The sequence below is a fragment of the Oncorhynchus mykiss genome, chromosome 18, assembly GCF_013265735.2.
Source record: "Oncorhynchus mykiss isolate Arlee chromosome 18, USDA_OmykA_1.1, whole genome shotgun sequence".
In the NCBI taxonomy this organism is placed as follows: Eukaryota; Metazoa; Chordata; class Actinopteri; order Salmoniformes; family Salmonidae; genus Oncorhynchus; species Oncorhynchus mykiss.
The window spans coordinates 40,077,632-40,094,039 of NC_048582.1; the positions used below are offsets into that span (position 1 = coordinate 40,077,632).

Sequence of the window (16,408 nt, forward strand, 5' to 3'; positions counted from 1 at the left end):
AACAACAAATTCATCCAACAGATTCGTAGGGTCACAAGCTTGATGTGGTCATTGCGTGCTATGAATATGGAAACCAATACTAAACATTTTACTACTTTTGAAGTATAGAGTCAAAATAAGAAACAATTATTCACTGTCCCCATAGTTACGGAGGGCACTGTGCTGTGTCTAGTATCTACCCTTCTATCAAGCCCCTCTTCTTTCCATGTGCCTTAATACCCCTTTCTCTGCCTCGCTCACCTTTCACCTCTTTGCGTGTATATTTGTCACTTGATTCCCTCCTTCATAACTGGCTGTGTCCACTGCCTTGCTGCCAAACCCTAAGTGCATCTTAACTGGCGAGTTCAATGTAAACGCACAGTCAAATCCTCCACCCAGTATTCATTTTTCTTAGTGCTCAGTCTTACTTATCAGAAGCAAAGGTGACCTGACCAAATCTGTATTTTTCTTTCGTTGTTTTTAATGTTACTGGTGGTCGTTTTATTCTGACGAAATGTCTTGGCTTTGTTCGTACTACATTTGAGTAACAAGGAATGTGCAAAATATGAACCATTCAAAGTATTCATCGTGCTAATCTATACCTGAAAATGCTCTTAGGAGAAGTAGTGTGAAATAAGCCAGTCAATTTAGCTGTTGTTTTTCTATATATTATTATTTTCTATGGATTTCTATCTGCGAAATGTGTGCTTTCCCATTTGCGTGTGTCTACATTCACTGTTACAACACGCTATTTACGTGTTTTTGATGTTTTCGTTGTACTGCCTGTGTCTCGCACCCTGAAGGATGCAGTTTAATCGCTAGTCTTTAGAAAGGTCAAGCGGATTATGTAGCAGCTCTCACAGATGTGACTTGTATTCATTTTGTCCAGAGTGCTAGGCGACTGGTTTACTGCTCTGTTATAGCTGTCAAACCGGTCATTTGACGTTATAATCATGGAACTATTGCACTTCTGGCCAACACTACATAATGTGATGTTATTCTATCGATGTTCATTGAGATGTACTGTTAGCATTGAAGCTACGCTGTTATTAAGGTGGTCCTCAGATCAACAGAAATAGTAGCTGTGGAAATAAATGATAAAGGGAGGAATTTTCAGTTACAAAAAAAGTGATTGACATCAGAAGTAAAAAGAGAGGAGGTGTCATATGTAAAAAAGAAGGACTTCTGAAATCAGGTTGCTGTCTCTATTGGAGAACATTTCGTAGCCTTAACTGAAGCTAGCTGTGTTGTATTGTACTGCTAATAGACGTAACTACTAGTACATAATAGTATGATATACAAGTATTGAGTACATGGCACATATGTCGTGACATTGCATTTCATCAGAGGAAAGGCAAGCGGTCCTTCCTCATGTATACTGTATGTATTGGCTGGTTCAATCAAATGTCCCCTCTGGGGGTTGAATAAAGTACTATCTTACCGTTCAATCAATGCCTCAGATCAGTATGTTCAAGGGAAATAAGTCAGATAGCATAGCTTGCTAGCCCTGTGTGTCTCATGGCATTATAGGGTCTAATGAGACGACTGACTCGGTATAGGAAGTGAGGTTGACAACTAACTTGCCTTATCTCCACACTGTCACCCTCTGCCTCACCGTCGCCACATAAACTCCCTCTTATGAGCAGATTTTTTTTTCTCCTTCATTTTATTTATTTATGCGAAACACGAGACATTTGTTATATTTAAGTGTTTGTTTTTTTCAATATGATTTGTCAGGAGCCTGAATGCATGTGTCCGAACAGGTACTATTACAGGTCAGCAACCAAACCAGGAACTGTACCAGATGTTCCAGTATGGGAATATTTTAGATGTTGTAATTATTGTTGAAATGCTACTACTGTACCCATTTTAGTAAAGTATTATCCCATTTTCTGTTCAATTTAGTTTGAAACATTTTATACTGTACACAAAGAAAAAAAAACTGATTTCAAACATATGATTTTGTTATGTCAAGTTGTCACATTTATCTTCATTTATGAAGGGCCTTCTGAGCTCAGCGTGTTGGCCTGGTGTCCCATTCAGTTTTATCAGAAGACCAGAGTAATCAAACATCCTTATCCTTACTAAGTGTTACCTTGTTTGTGTTGTATCTCACTTTAACCAGGATATCATCTATTCTCATGGTTGTCCTTTGTTTTACCAAGAAATAATACCAATAGTTGCTTTTTATATATTCTTCTTATTCTATGTTGAGCTTATTTCAGTGAAAACCAAAGAAAGCTTGGGAAAAAGTTACTTAATGTACATTTAATGAACAGAATGGGATGAATTCCATGGCGAGTAGATTGTATCCAGAGTTATATTAGAATAGTGTGTTTTTTACTTTGTTTTTGAGGACTTGCCAAAATGTAAATGCGCCTCTATTGTTTTCAAATTGCTGTGCACTGGTGTCATGAAGAACCCTGTAGTTTGTAGGAAACGTATACCCTTAAATTATATCAAATACAGCATTCCTTTGATTCCAAAACCACTACCCTCGTCTTCTTTGGTGTGTGTATGAAGGTCATGAAATGGGCATGGCACAGGCAAATTAATGTCCCAAACACAATCACCTAGCGAACCATTCCAACATACAACATAATATTTATATTATTTTAATGTATAATTGACCTATGTACTGTACATTGATACAATACCTCCAAACTGACTTTCCACAGCATGTCTGCATGCAGTAAAAGGAGAATCTGACAGCAAGCTTGTCATCTCCGACTGTCTCACTTTATTGTCCTTACAAAGAGAAACAGTCTCTTCAGATGAATGTGTACTATGCATATACAGCACGTGTAGCATAAGGGTAGTTAATAACAGTATTAGGAGCAATAATAACGACACTAATAAGAATATTGAGAACTGTGTTATTTCAAAAGACACAAAGTACAAGGAGTATACATAAGATAACCGGCCAATCACGAGCCTGCTCTATAAATAGAGAGAACAGAATAGAGCTCTGTGATTGGACGGGTTAGAAATACATGTCAACGATTCGTTACTTTTGGAGTTCTTGTTTTCTGGTTTACTTTACAGAGGCAGAGATTAGGAAGTACATCATTCCCTTTTTTTTGAATGAAAAAAATCATTTCTATATATATCTACATAGATTACAGTATCTTCCAATTGATAATAATGAGGATAACATTGACACAATAAGAATAATGCAATATTCAGTATGAAAGGTTTAAAAAACTAAACTTAAAAAAACTTGTTAACAGTACCTGACAGCCATTTCCATGTTTCAACAAGATGCTCCTTTCTCCCCCTCACCCCTTGCTTTGCAAAAATGTTTTGGGGAATATACAAAATGATCCTTCTTAAATACAAAATCTGCTGTTCCTAGATGTTTCTTCTCACTCACATTCCTTGCACAATCTTTTTGCTTTCCCACGCCGTTCGCTGACACATTCCACTGTTGGTAGAAAAATACATACATATATGATAATATACATACAACAACTAAATGAAACGATGAGAAACCGAAAAAATACGAGATTGATCAAGTGCCTTCTTTATATCAGACCCCCCCCCCCCATTTTTTGTTCTCTCTCTCTCCCTTTTCGATGTCTTCTCATTAAGTGCATTCTTTGAACCATTCATATATCATCTCTTCATTCAATACTGGACTACATATCCCATGCTTCCTCTTCATCTCAAGTAGTCCCTTCACGCCCTCCTTTCCTTATCCTCTGATTGGGTCTTGCATCGCCAAACCTCATTCTTCCATTCATTCCTTCGCCAACCCCAAGGCAGTGTAGTTTTTACTTAGTACTTTCTCCCTCCCAGTGGAGGCTGGTGGGAGGAGAAATCAGTGGACTGCCTCATTGAAATAGCTGGTTTCAAACACATTTAATGTGTTTGACACACGTTCCATTCCAGCCATTACAATGAGCCCATCCTCCCATTTAAAAAGTGACACCAGGCTCCACTCCCTCCCTCCCTCTCCATTCTGTCCATCCTCTCGCTCTATGAGTTCATGTGCTCCACCTGAATGGCTGAGGTGGACACGGTCAGGCAGAGGTCCTTATGGGCCGACAGGTCGGTGACGCTGACCGTCTTGTACTGGTGCAGGTCGAAGGGGCACGGCACGCCCTCCGTCTGCGGGTAGCTGCCTTGCTGAGGGTTGTTGGGGTTCTGGGGCTGGTTCTGCCCTGGGTTCTGACCTGCCCCTCCGGGACCACCGCCTCCTATGTTTGCCCCGCTTCCTCTGCCACGACCCCTCCCCCTGCCCGCTCCTCCAGGAGTGTGACCCTGGGCCTGCTGGGCGGCGACGGCAGCCGCCACTGTGAGGGGGTCCGGGTTGTGCTTCCGCATGTGTTTCATCAGGTAGGTCTCCTGGAGAAGAGGAGAGAAAGAGGGTGAGCGAGATAGACAGTGCAGTGAACAATTACCATGCAGTGGGTCTTGGGAACAAAATGCAAGGGCTCGGCAGCACATACACTACCGTTCAAACGTTTGGGGTCACTTAGAAATGTCCTTGTTTTTGAAAGAAAAGGGCCAGCATCCCAGAGTGATGGTTGCTGATAATGGGCCTCTGTACGCCTATGTAGATATTCCCTTAAATATCAGCCATTTCCAGCTACAATAGTCATTTACAACATTAACGATGTCTACACTGTATTTCTGATCAATTTGATGTTATTTTAATGGACAAAAAAAACCTGCTTTTCTTTCAAAAACAAGGACATTTCTAAGTGACCCCAAACTTTTGAACGGTAGTGTACAAACAAACTCAGTAATATGTAGTCTATGCAAATGACTGGGAGGAAATATGGGCAGAGTGTATATAAACTACAGTGGAGGGGGGAAACTGTTTTTAACTACATAGCCAAAGCCTACCTGTCCTATACAACCCTATGGGTTACAATCAAGCCAGACTACTGCTTGTACTTGTTGTTCAACTGTTTTCACTACCAACCAACTTACAGTTACCTGAAGTAGTCAATTGAGTAATCTAATACTGCAGTTACTGAAAGAAGTACATACAATGAATTAGTCTCCATCCTCGCAATTCCCTAGCCCCTCCACTAAATGATGACATTGCTGAGCATCCCTTCCATGCAACAGGCCCCTCTCGCAAGTGGAGGCCTTGCACCTAGAAAGCAAAAAGTGGGTGTGACACTTTAAGGGGTGGGACTATATGTCGTTTGAGGAGGAGGGTAGAGGGAGGAGTTTTAGGGTGATTGGCAGGCGTACCGAGGTGTAGGCGCGGTTGCACAGGCCACAGGAGTAGAGCTTGGCGTGTTTGACCGTGTGAGTGGACAGGTGCACCTCCAGACTGGCCGCGTCTGTGTAACCGCGGTTGCAGTTGTGGCACTTGTACGGCTTGTCTTTGTTGTGCTGCCGGCGGTGAGACTAGGGGAATCCATGAAAGAGTTAATACATTAGGATTATTTTGACTATGATGTCATCACATCATTATGCTTCTGTTATTAACTGTACGTAATGATTTTAGCTAAGCAACTTTTTGCTATGAGAAACGTACAACCAAATAAATGGAAATTGAGGTGATTATTGTCCAAATGTAAGATCTATTGGACTTGTGAATTGGATGTTGAGATGTAGAAGGCCTACCTGCAAGTTGGACAGCTGAGTGAACGCTTTCTCGCAGCCAGGATGGATGCACTTGTAAGGTCGGTCCCCAGTGTGAATCCTACAGAAGTGAAACACAGTTTGTAATGAACTACAGCTCCCACAAACCCCAGTAGCCTGACTACTTCCGTTACAGCGGAACTCACTCCAAGGAACTGACAGGAACAAATAAATCAAAAATTCAAACAAAAGTATCTCTTGAAGGGGGCGGCAGCGTAGCCTAGAGGTTAGAGTATTGGACTAGCAACCGAAAGGTTGCAAGATCGAATTCCCGAGATGACAAGGTACAAATTTGTCGTTCTGCCCCTGAACAAGGCAGTTTAACCCACTGTTCCTAGGCCGTCATTGAAAATAAGAATTTGTTCTTAACTGACTTGCCTAGTTAAATAAAGGTCTAAAAAAATTAAAGATCAAGTAAAAAGGCTATCACCAGGAAATGTCTACAAAAAGACCCTCCCACAGTGACACAATGGATAGACATCGAAGAAGAAATACACCACATGGAGCGTATGACCTTCGCTTTAAGAACACAAGAGGAGAGAGGTCAGGAACACTGGGAAAAATTGGTTTCGTACTTGAAAAAGGTCTAATTCAAAGATGTCAATGTAACTAATATGATGACGGTATGATGTGCACTGTAACTGACAGATCTTTTTTGTTGTTCTTTTACTTTATTTGTACTCTCTTTGTGTTCCTCAATAAAAACAAAGTATTAAATATACAGTGCCTTGCGAAAGTATTCGGCCCCCTTGAACTTTGCGACCTTTTGCCACATTTCAGGCTTCAAACATAAAGATATAAAACTGTACTTTTTTGTGAAGAATCAACAACAAGTGGGACACAATCATGAAGTGGAACGACATTTATTGGATATTTCAAACTTTAACAAATCAAAAACTGAAAAATTGGGCGTGCAAAATTATTCAGCCCCCTTAAGTTAATACTTTGTAGCGCCACCTTTTGCTGCGATTACAGCTGTAAGTCGCTTGGGGTATGTCTCTATCAGTTTTGCACATCGAGAGACTGACATTTTTTCCCATTCCTCCTTGCAAAACAGCTCGAGCTCAGTGAGGTTGGATGGAGAGCATTTGTGAACAGCAGTTTTCAGTTCTTTCCACAGATTCTCGATTGGATTCAGGTCTGGACTTTGACTTGGCCATTCTAACACCTGGATATGTTTATTTTTGAACCATTCCATTGTAGATTTTGCTTTATGTTTTGGATCATTGTCTTGTTGGAAGACAAATCTCCGTCCCAGTCTCAGGTCTTTTGCAGACTCCATCAGGTTTTCTTCCAGAATGGTCCTGTATTTGGCTCCATCCATCTTCCCATCAATTTTAACCATCTTCCCTGTCCCTGCTGAAGAAAAGCAGGCCCAAACCATGATGCTGCCACCACCATGTTTGACAGTGGGGATGGTGTGTTCAGGGTGATGAGCTGTGTTGCTTTTACGCCAAACATAACGTTTTGCATTGTTGCCAAAAAGTTACATTTTGGTTTCATCTGACCAGAGCACCTTCTTCCACATGTTTGGTGTGTCTCCCAGGTGGCTTGTGGCAAACTTTAAACAACACTTTTTATGGATATCTTTAAGAAATGGCTTTCTTCTTGCCACTCTTCCATAAAGGCCAGATTTGTGCAATATACTGTTGTCCTATTGACAGAGTCTCCCACCTCAGCTGTAGATCTCTGCAGTTCATCCAGAGTGATCATGGGCCTCTTGGCTGCATCTCTGATCAGTCTTCTCCTTGTATGAGCTGAAAGTTTAGAGGGACGGCCAGGTCTTGGTAGATTTGCAGTGGTCTGATACTCCTTCCATTTCAATATTATCGCTTGCACAGTGCTCCTTGGGATGTTTAAAGCTTGGGAAATATTTTTGTATCCAAATCCGGCTTTAAACTTCTTCACAACAGTATCTCGGACCTGCCTGGTGTGTTCCTTGTTCTTCATGATGCTCTCTGCGCTTTTAACGGGCCTCTGAGACTATCACAGTGCAGGTGCATTTATACGGAGACTTGATTACACACAGGTGGATTGTATTTATCATCATTAGTCATTTAGGTCAACATTGGATCATTCAGAGATCCTCACTGAACTTCTGGAGAGAGTTTGCTGCACTGAAAGTAAAGGGGCTGAATAATTTTGCACGCCCAATTTTTCAGTTTTTGATTTGTTAAAAAGGTTTGAAATATTCAATAAATGTTGTTCCACTTCATGATTGTGTCCCACTTGTTGTTGATTCTTCACAAAAAATACAGTTTTATATCTTTATGTTTGAAGCCTGAAATGTGGCAAAAGGTCGCAAAGTTCAAGGGGGCCGAATACTTTGGCAAGGCACTGTATATATATATATATTTTTCAAATCCCAATATCAAACAATTACTCTGATCAGAATTGGATGGGAGAGGTCAACATTGGAATAATATTCATATCTATTTTTCATGTAGGCTACATAAATAAAAAGCCTACAGGTCAAGTGTAGGTGATATGCACATTGTCTACAGCCTCATGTCCAAACCCATGCTGACATGAGGGAGGCCCCAGAACATGTATTGAGACGTTCAATTACACATATATAGGCTGAGCGCTTTTATTAAAGAAGTCTGTGGGGATTAGGGGGAGTGTTGAACTTGAACGAGAAGATAAGAGGATGTGAGAGACAATGAGTGAGAGGGAACCAATTAGAAGAAAAGAGGAGTAGATGGAACTACAGAGGTTGTGCCCTGATGTGACTGCCCACTGTCCCTGTTTAGTAGTGTTTACCTGTGGTGCTGCTGTAAGTGACTGAGCTGCCTGAATGTTTTCTGGCAGAAGGAGCAGGTGTAGGGCTTGGCCCCGCTGTGGATGCGGATGTGCTGGGCCAGGTAGCTGGAGTTGGCGAACGATTTGGAGCAGTGGGGACACTTGTGCGGTTTGCCCTCAGTGTGGTTTCTAACAAGGGGATGGGGAGATGGAGAGAGAGAAAAAGAGAGAGAGATTGATAATGTATCAAATCAGCGACGAATGATCCAGAGATCAAATCATAATCAAATCCCCCCAAATCAAGTTTTAGCGCAGTTTGATTGACAGTGTGCACTTTTTGGTTGTAGGAAAACAGACAGCAGGCACAGTCCCCCTTTCCTTTCTCTCTCTTTCTCGGGTCTCTCCACCTATGGTGTGCTACTGATGTTCTGTGGTCATTCTACAGAGGCCTACTGCTAAGGAATTTGAGTGAAGGCAAGCTCTTGTGTCTATCTTGACACCAAGGGCGAAACATCGAGAGGGGCTTGTGAGGGAGGATATGTAGCCTAATAGAGAAAGCAAAGGGTGCACTTCACTCTAACAGAATGGAGAGGCTGGGAGGAGGAGGGGGAGGAAGGGAAAAGCCATTAATTTAATTCCTCATAAATGTTCAAGAAACCAAAGACTGGTTGAAGAGATGACAGAACAGATAGAACTGAAAGTGTCAGGGAAAGAAAATGAAGAAATCAGTATGGAAAGATGTGGTCGTAGGATAGCTAAATTTACAGGTCACGTGTCTGACAGAATTTTTTTTACATTATGAAGCTGTTTCTGGTATAGTTTACCCAAAATTGCATCCTTTCCCCAAGGATGGAGGTAACTTATTAGTCTTTGCTGTGGTTGTCCGGGTATCTAAAAGGTTAGAATGCAATCTGTCACTTTAAAGGGAGTTAACTCACCCCCTTCAGATCAAATGTGGTGTTACACAGGGATCGATTCTTGGACCTGTACTATTTCTAGTTCACCAAACGTATCAAAACAACTTTCTCAGACTCTGTTTGCCAATAACATTAGTGACTTGAATTCCCAAAGAAATCTGCAAACCACACATAAAAAACATAGCCTCCAAGACAGCAAACAACGCCGATACAACACTTGGCAACAGAAAAACAGCACACACTACTTATAAAAGGGTCACTAACTGTGACATTTCGACAGAAAAAAAGGTGGTGCTGCTTTGTCAAACATCACCAGAAATATAAATATTGGGTTTGTTTATTCTAAACCTGTGGTCATAGATGTAGTTAATGGGCTTGTTTATTCTAAACCTGCGGTCATAGATGTAGTTTTGTTGGGCTTGTTTATTCTAAACCTGCGGTCATAGATGTAGTTTTGTTGGGCTTGTTTATTCTAAACCTGCGGTCATAGATGTAGTTTTGTTGGGCTTGTTTATTCTAAACCTGCGGTCATAGATGTAGTTTTGTTGGGCTTGTTTATTCTAAACCTGCGGTCATAGATGTAGTTATTGGGCTTGTTTATTCTAAACATGCGGTCATAGATGTAGTACAATAAGAGGTTTTGTAATCAGTATTATTGGTAGCAATACTGTCTCATTTGATTTGTCGCAATAAAACCCTATGTATCTAATGCAGAGTGGTTATTCATATTGTATTGGTCAAATTCAAAGTCAAATATAGATAAGTAGATTGGTATCACTAGCACTGAATTTGTAGTGATAGTGATTGTCTTTTACTAACAATCCTTCAATCTTGTGTGACAGTCTATATTCTGCAGTCACCTATTCCCTGAAATCAACCACCACACACACACTCACACACATACACGCCAGGGAGGCAGCAGTACCGTGTGTGCTGCTGTAAGTGACTGAGCTGCCTGAATGTTTTCTGGCAGAAGGAGCAGGTGTAGGGCTTGGCCCCGCTGTGGATGCGGATGTGCTGGGACAGGTAGCTGGAGTTGGCGAACGACTTGGAGCAGTGGGGGCACTTGTGCGGCTTGGCCTCCGTGTGAGACTTGGCGTGGATCTGCATGTCCGACTTGCTGAAGAACGTCACCGCACACATCCGGCACCTGGAGGATGGGTAAGAGAGAACGGTAAGGGATGGAAAACGAGCGAAACAGAGATATACTGTTTAGAGATGAGGATATGTTGAATGGGGAAGAAAAATCTAGGGTCAACTTGGGTAACAAATGATGAGTGTTAAGGAGTAAAAAAGTATGTAAACACAAGGCCTGCAATCTACCTGTATGATTTGGTCCCGTCTTTGTTACCATGCTCATCCTCATCATTTGATAAGTCATAATGGTCTGCAGTGTGGTGCTATAAACAAACACAAAACAATGTTGTTTGTTTAATGAACAATGCTTTACTTCACTAATCCTGAAGTAATGACACTACGATAAGTAGCCTTAACACATTTTATCACTATGGATTGACTGGGGAGATGCAGTGATCTAACCCCCACGTAATACTGAAGATAACCTCCGTAGAGGCAGCAAGTCCCGCCTCTCCCCTCTCCTCATTGGTTCTTAGGAGCATATACCCACATGGGTGATTGAAAGATGAACGAGGTCCACACTCCAGTGTTGGTTGCAGTAAGGCACCTTAACGTTGGTTGCCAACCGCCATATAAAACCCACAGAAATTACTAGAAACTAACTAGGTTTCTCCATTTATCTGTGGATTAATTGTTGGAGTAGAGAACACACGATTTTGTGTGAATCAAAATGGGTAAAAATTCTACAAAATCCAGCAAAAAAAAAAAGGACCATGTACATCTAATGTAGAATAACAATCCAGTGTTTATATCCCAGGACAAAATAGCAGCAACAGCAAGCTAAATGTCCATGAATGTTTATGTGTTTCGACCTGTCCTCAAAATCAGTTTTGTTCGTTTTGATATTTCAACCTGCGTGTCCTGACCGCGTCTGGTGTGGATGGACATTATCAACATGCGCGCGATGGCACGTGCCCGGGTAGTCAGCATGTTAGTTCTTTTGTGACGTCACTTAAAAACTCAAATCACCTGCCCCCCAGCAGCCAGGTGAGCCAGAATCAACGCATCACTTCCTGGGGGGAGGTTGGCGCCAGCCCTCTGCATCATCGACTTCTTCTTCCTGCCCCGCTTCCCGGGCGTTGGCATGACAACAGGAGGGATGACCAAATCCTCTTTCTTGTCTGAAACAGGGACATAAAAACAGGATGGGGAAAGGAGGGATGGAGGGAAGGGGGGAGAAAGGGGGCTTGATTAAAAGAGACCAAAAACCATACAACATACATATCCCATGGGCCTCTCTGCTTGGTGAGTAACATCCAAAGCGGTCTCTCCTGGTATGCAATGGTGAAAGCAACAACACGTGAGTGGTAAATCACCCCACAACACAGAGACATTTTAATCTCTTCATATACTGGAAGACTTCATCGCTGCAAAAAAAGAATTGGTTACACCCAACTGCCTATTTGGACAGTGTTGCACAGCTACATAACTAAACCAAATTGATTTAGCTTTTTTGAATGGGCCAGACACTGTAGTTTGTATGTTTTGGATGTTATTCCAAGACAAAGACTTTCATCAACTTTTGGATGATCACATTCATGGATGGAATTGCACCCCCAGAGAACATAGCGGCATACTCTGTTTGGTCCTCCAGATAACTTCCTTGGACCATTAGTGGAAGGGCATCAGATCATATTCTTCGACATTCAGATTGGTGTTTTTGGAGTCAATATAACTCATATAACTATTGGACCATCTTCATATGTTGTGCAATTTATAGTGTGAGCTTAAATACAGTCTTCAGTAAAACACTACATCCAAGCATCCTGCATATATGAAGACATTTTAGACATTTTCTTTGTAGCTTATGACAGGGCTTACTGCAGCGTTTCCCAAACTAGGGGTCGCCTGACTTGAAAATGGGGTCGCGCTTGGTTCAGAGGTGCGCTTGGTTCAGTGACCTCTGGTAGCCGCTAGATGCGGTTGTAATAAACAGGAGTGGTTTCTCTTTTCTTCCTACACATATGGCTTTATCTTTTGAACGGTTTTAGCTGCAACATATTATGACCCCGTCACTGAAAGACAAGACTCCACATGTGTGGATGTGTCTGACGTTTCCCTCTATAATGCCCACATGCCGCGCAGGAGTCATTAGAATAGAGAGGACGGGACCAGACACTAAATCCTTTCTACACAGAAGATCATAGTGGGCGGCTGGTAGCCTAGTGGTTAGAGCGTTGGACTAGTGACCGAAAAGTTGCAAGATCGGATCCCCGAGCTGACAAGGTAAAAATCTGACGTTCTGCCCCTGAACAAGGCAGTTAACCCACTGTTCCTAGGCCGTCATTGAAAATAAGAATGTCTTCTTAACTGACTTGTCTAGTTAAATAAAGGTTAAAAAAATATATATATAAATATATATATATATATATACAATTATTGCCTGATGGTCTTCTGAACTTCCCAATACCTTTCTGATACATGTCAGTCACTTCAAACCATACTTCATTACTGTTAGACTGATTTGTTATAGACTGTCATAGCCCCAATTAAAATATTATACAACAAAAAAAAGAGATCAAAATGGGGTCGCGGGCCAAAACAGTTTGGGAACCTCTGCCTTACATTATCTCAGCACAGACAAGTCATTTAAAAAGCAACTCAACTGCACATCCAAACCAGGCATCAAACAGTCCAGAGTGCAGGTAAACACAACCACAGGACTGGCCATAGGCTAAGGCTGTAGATGCTTTACTGCTAAGCAGTAGGGATGGATGATGGCATACGGGGAGGAAGTAGTAGGCTAGGTGAGGCAGGGTGGAGGGGAGATGGAGCTGGGTACTCACTGTGGCTGTAGAAGTAGAGAGAGGAGTGCTGGCTGCTCTCTGACAGAAACCGAGAGAAGAGGAGAACACACTCAACACACGGAGCTCACTACCCGGCTCGCTCCCCCTCTCTCTCTCACCGCAGAGGGTAGGGGGGCTGGATCAGGTCAAGGGTTAGTGGCTGGCTGCTGGCAGCGTGTTGCCGGGGTTAGCTCAAGCAGCAATGTGTGTGTTACTGTGTGTTTGTTTGTGTGCGTGTAATGCATGTATGTGAGTGTTGAGGTTTGAAGTTTGTGATAAAAATAAAAATAAAAGACTAGAAGGTGGTTCCACCTTTGCCTCGTCAGCCTATATCAACAACGGGATGAAATAAAATACAAATAAATGCTCAAATTAATGTATGTCTGTATGTGAGTGTGTGCCAGTGAGTCTGCTTTGCTTGTTGATAAGCCAGGAAAGGTTTGCAAGCCACTCGGACACACAACCTATCACAGTGCGGGTTTTGGGGAACGGGTTTTGGGGAACGGGGGAATGCGGTGGAGGTTTTACCTGTGTTTGTGGGGTGTAGTGCGGACACTATCATGGTGTTGGCAGGGGGTCCGGGCACAAAAGATTGTGTGGAGGTGGGTTGAGAGACCAGGGTGCCTTGGGGAGTGGTTATCACTAGCCCCGCTGAGAGGGAGAGAGAGACGGTGACCTGACTGCACCACACCCCTCCCAGGGAGAGCCGAGGCACACATTACACACACAATGAAATACTGAGAATGTTTAAGTTGGTTCTTTCTGTATCTTTCAATATATAACATGATTAGACCAGACAGAAACAGGGAGGAGACATGCATAGAACAACCACAGAGGATAGCCAGACAAACTGACACTGGCAGCGTGTCTTGTTTACTCACCTGCCGTCATGATGCCAGTGGACTGGACGGGCACCACCGTGATATTCTGTGAGGTGTGCGGCTGGTGCAGGTGACCGCCTACGGCGTTCAATTGGACACCACCGCCTCCACCTTCCTGTTTGGGCACCACCCGGCCTCCCGTGTCCATGGTGAGCACGGCGGCGGGATAGTGTGAGGAGTGAGGGAACGACGGAGAACCCTTATTGTCCGGACCCAACTGCTCCTTCATCTTGTTCAGGAACATGGCGTTTTCAATCTATAGTGGAGGGGGTCGTGGATCATAAAGGAGGGGTAGAAAAGAGAAAGACAGGCAATAGAGAGAATGGGGTGAGATGCCAAAAGGAAATGAGTAGCGGTGGTAGAGGTTGATAAGGGAAGTGGGAAAGAGGGGCAGAAGTGATAATTTGGGGAGGCCCGTTGTTTTGTTACTTACATATGTATTACAGTGGATTTGATGTTTTGCCATCCTCACCTAAGGTGTAAGCTCATTATTTGTTAGCGTTAACTAACATGTATTATTTCTTTATTTGCGACACCACCATGTACATTTCAAGATAAGGTCCAGTAATAAGGTTTCTACCTGTCCTTGTACTGTGGGAACGGGAGACCAAAAGTATGATGAGTTGAAATGGGATTCTTCCATTATTTCTGTAATTGAAAAGCAACATAACTTATAAACACTTGCTCGCTCTGCATCGTCAGTTGAAACGAGACCACGCCCATCTCAACTGATGTCTGGCCAAAGTCCTTGGTCTCTCGCAACTGCTAAGTATATCCAAGAAGTTGAGTAAAAGAAATGTAAGAGTTTTGCTCAAGGGAATGGGGGACGTTGAACGATACAAATGCTGAGCGAACACTGTTTTCTTCACTGGCATGCATTTTGTCCACTGCCAATAGATTTAACTAAAGATAGAAAAGTGTGAGCCATATTGATTGCAAGTCTCCATGGCCCCCGGACAGAGAGTGTCGTTGTTGGTCAGGATTGTAAATGGCATGTTCCTGTTTACATTCAAATAAATGCATGCAGAGCGCAGTAGTGGGGGTGTACAGAAAGCATGTTTCCTCAATGGCTACGTATAACCTCTAGCTGTCTACAGAGATCATAACAAAAAAATATGCATACATTGTATTGAATGCACAATATAATATTTAGCTGAAATATTTTTAAATGCCATGCAACTCCCTGAAACCTATTGGATAGCTTCTCTCACTGAGCTACATGGCAGGAGTGGGCACTATAAATAGCAAGGAACAATGGCAAGTCTGTCATGGAAAACCATCTCGCTAGGTGTATAACGGGGAAGTTATTTATTGGAGCTTTGTAACACAATGCACCAGAAACAGAGACGTGTCTGCTAACAATTCTGATGGGGAATATTGAGTTAAGTTATAGTATTTCCTATCCCATCCCACACATAAGACAGCTTGCCAGCCAACGGGATAGCCAACACTACCTACAATAAAACACTCTCTAACCTTTATTTTAGCTAACTGGCTGGTGGCAAGCTTGATAGACTACTATTGATGTTCGCTAGCAACAACAGAGGAGTGAAATCTGAGCTAGTTAGCTAACGTAGAAGCTACCTAGCTCCTTGAGGTTAGCTAGCTAACTGTAGCTAACTTGCCTCCATTAATTTCAGTATTATTAGCTAGCTGGCTACTATGCGGCCTATTTTTAAGTCGACAATAAACAAATAAACTTCCGCTTGAAAACAACAATGTCACAACCCCTACGCCTCCATCCCTCTCCCTGTTCGTCACACTGTGAGAATAAAAAAAAAACGAGAAAAAAAAACGTCGACGCCAATGCCCCTGTGCGAGACGCAGTTTCATGTAGACTTCCGGCTATCCAGACAGAGGGGAGTAGCAGCTCATATGAGTTGCTCTGTCAAACAGAAATAATTAACGATTGAGTAAAAACTCGATGTTAATTACCGGTGTTGGCGATTCCCTCTCAACCCTGGGGCTCCCTCGGGTTGGGACAGTTCGGAAACTCAGTCCAAATCCGCCCAAACCCTCAGATTCTCCGAATTTTTTTTCCTCGATTTTTTTCTTTTTCCCTCTTGTGGGTCTGCTCCGCTCTACACTTCCGGTGCCTATAAATTGATTTCCGGTCTTTGGGGACGTATATAACTATTAAAATGAATATGATCATATATTATATGATTATTAATATGAATTTATGATGATATGGAATGTACTTGTTATTGCTGGTAGCCTTCCACTATTAATGATGGCTGGTGAAGGTATACCACAGACTAGGCAAAGAAAGGGGTTCTCAAACTGGTTTCCCTGGTCTTATTCCAGAAAGGTGCAATATTAAAAAAATAAATAATTATGCTCCCCCATCATATATGTTTTG

At 42.4% G+C, this 16,408-nt stretch overlaps 1 protein-coding gene and 1 long non-coding RNA gene across 6 annotated transcripts; both read right to left on the reverse strand.

The window, feature by feature from the left end:
- Positions 1–2,583: 2,583 nt before the first annotated feature.
- Positions 2,584–16,141, reverse strand: LOC110496218 (zinc finger protein 384). Of its 5 annotated transcripts, XM_021571989.2 has the most exons (12): positions 15,982–16,141; positions 14,627–14,694; positions 14,047–14,302; positions 13,694–13,816; positions 13,166–13,204; positions 11,349–11,500; positions 10,566–10,642; positions 10,168–10,392; positions 8,347–8,514; positions 5,566–5,644; positions 5,188–5,346; positions 2,584–4,326 (listed from the first exon to the last, which is right to left on the reverse strand). In XM_021571989.2, the coding sequence occupies exons 2-12, from the start codon at positions 14,687–14,689 to the stop codon at positions 3,958–3,960; spliced, it is 1,710 nt and encodes a 569-aa protein (XP_021427664.2). In that variant the 5' UTR covers positions 14,690–14,694; positions 15,982–16,141; the 3' UTR covers positions 2,584–3,957. The 5 variants fall into 5 exon arrangements, with proteins under 5 accessions (XP_021427664.2, XP_021427668.2, XP_036808669.1 ...); XM_021571993.2 differs by lacking the exon at positions 8,347–8,514; XM_036952774.1 differs by lacking the exon at positions 14,627–14,694 and having other exon boundaries at positions 15,982–16,140.
- LOC110496219 lies at positions 9,613–10,159 on the reverse strand. The gene is made up of 2 exons (XR_005037470.1): positions 9,851–10,159; positions 9,613–9,808 (listed from the first exon to the last, which is right to left on the reverse strand). It is a non-coding gene; the product is annotated as an uncharacterized LOC110496219 (long non-coding RNA).
- Positions 16,142–16,408: the final 267 nt, after the last annotated feature.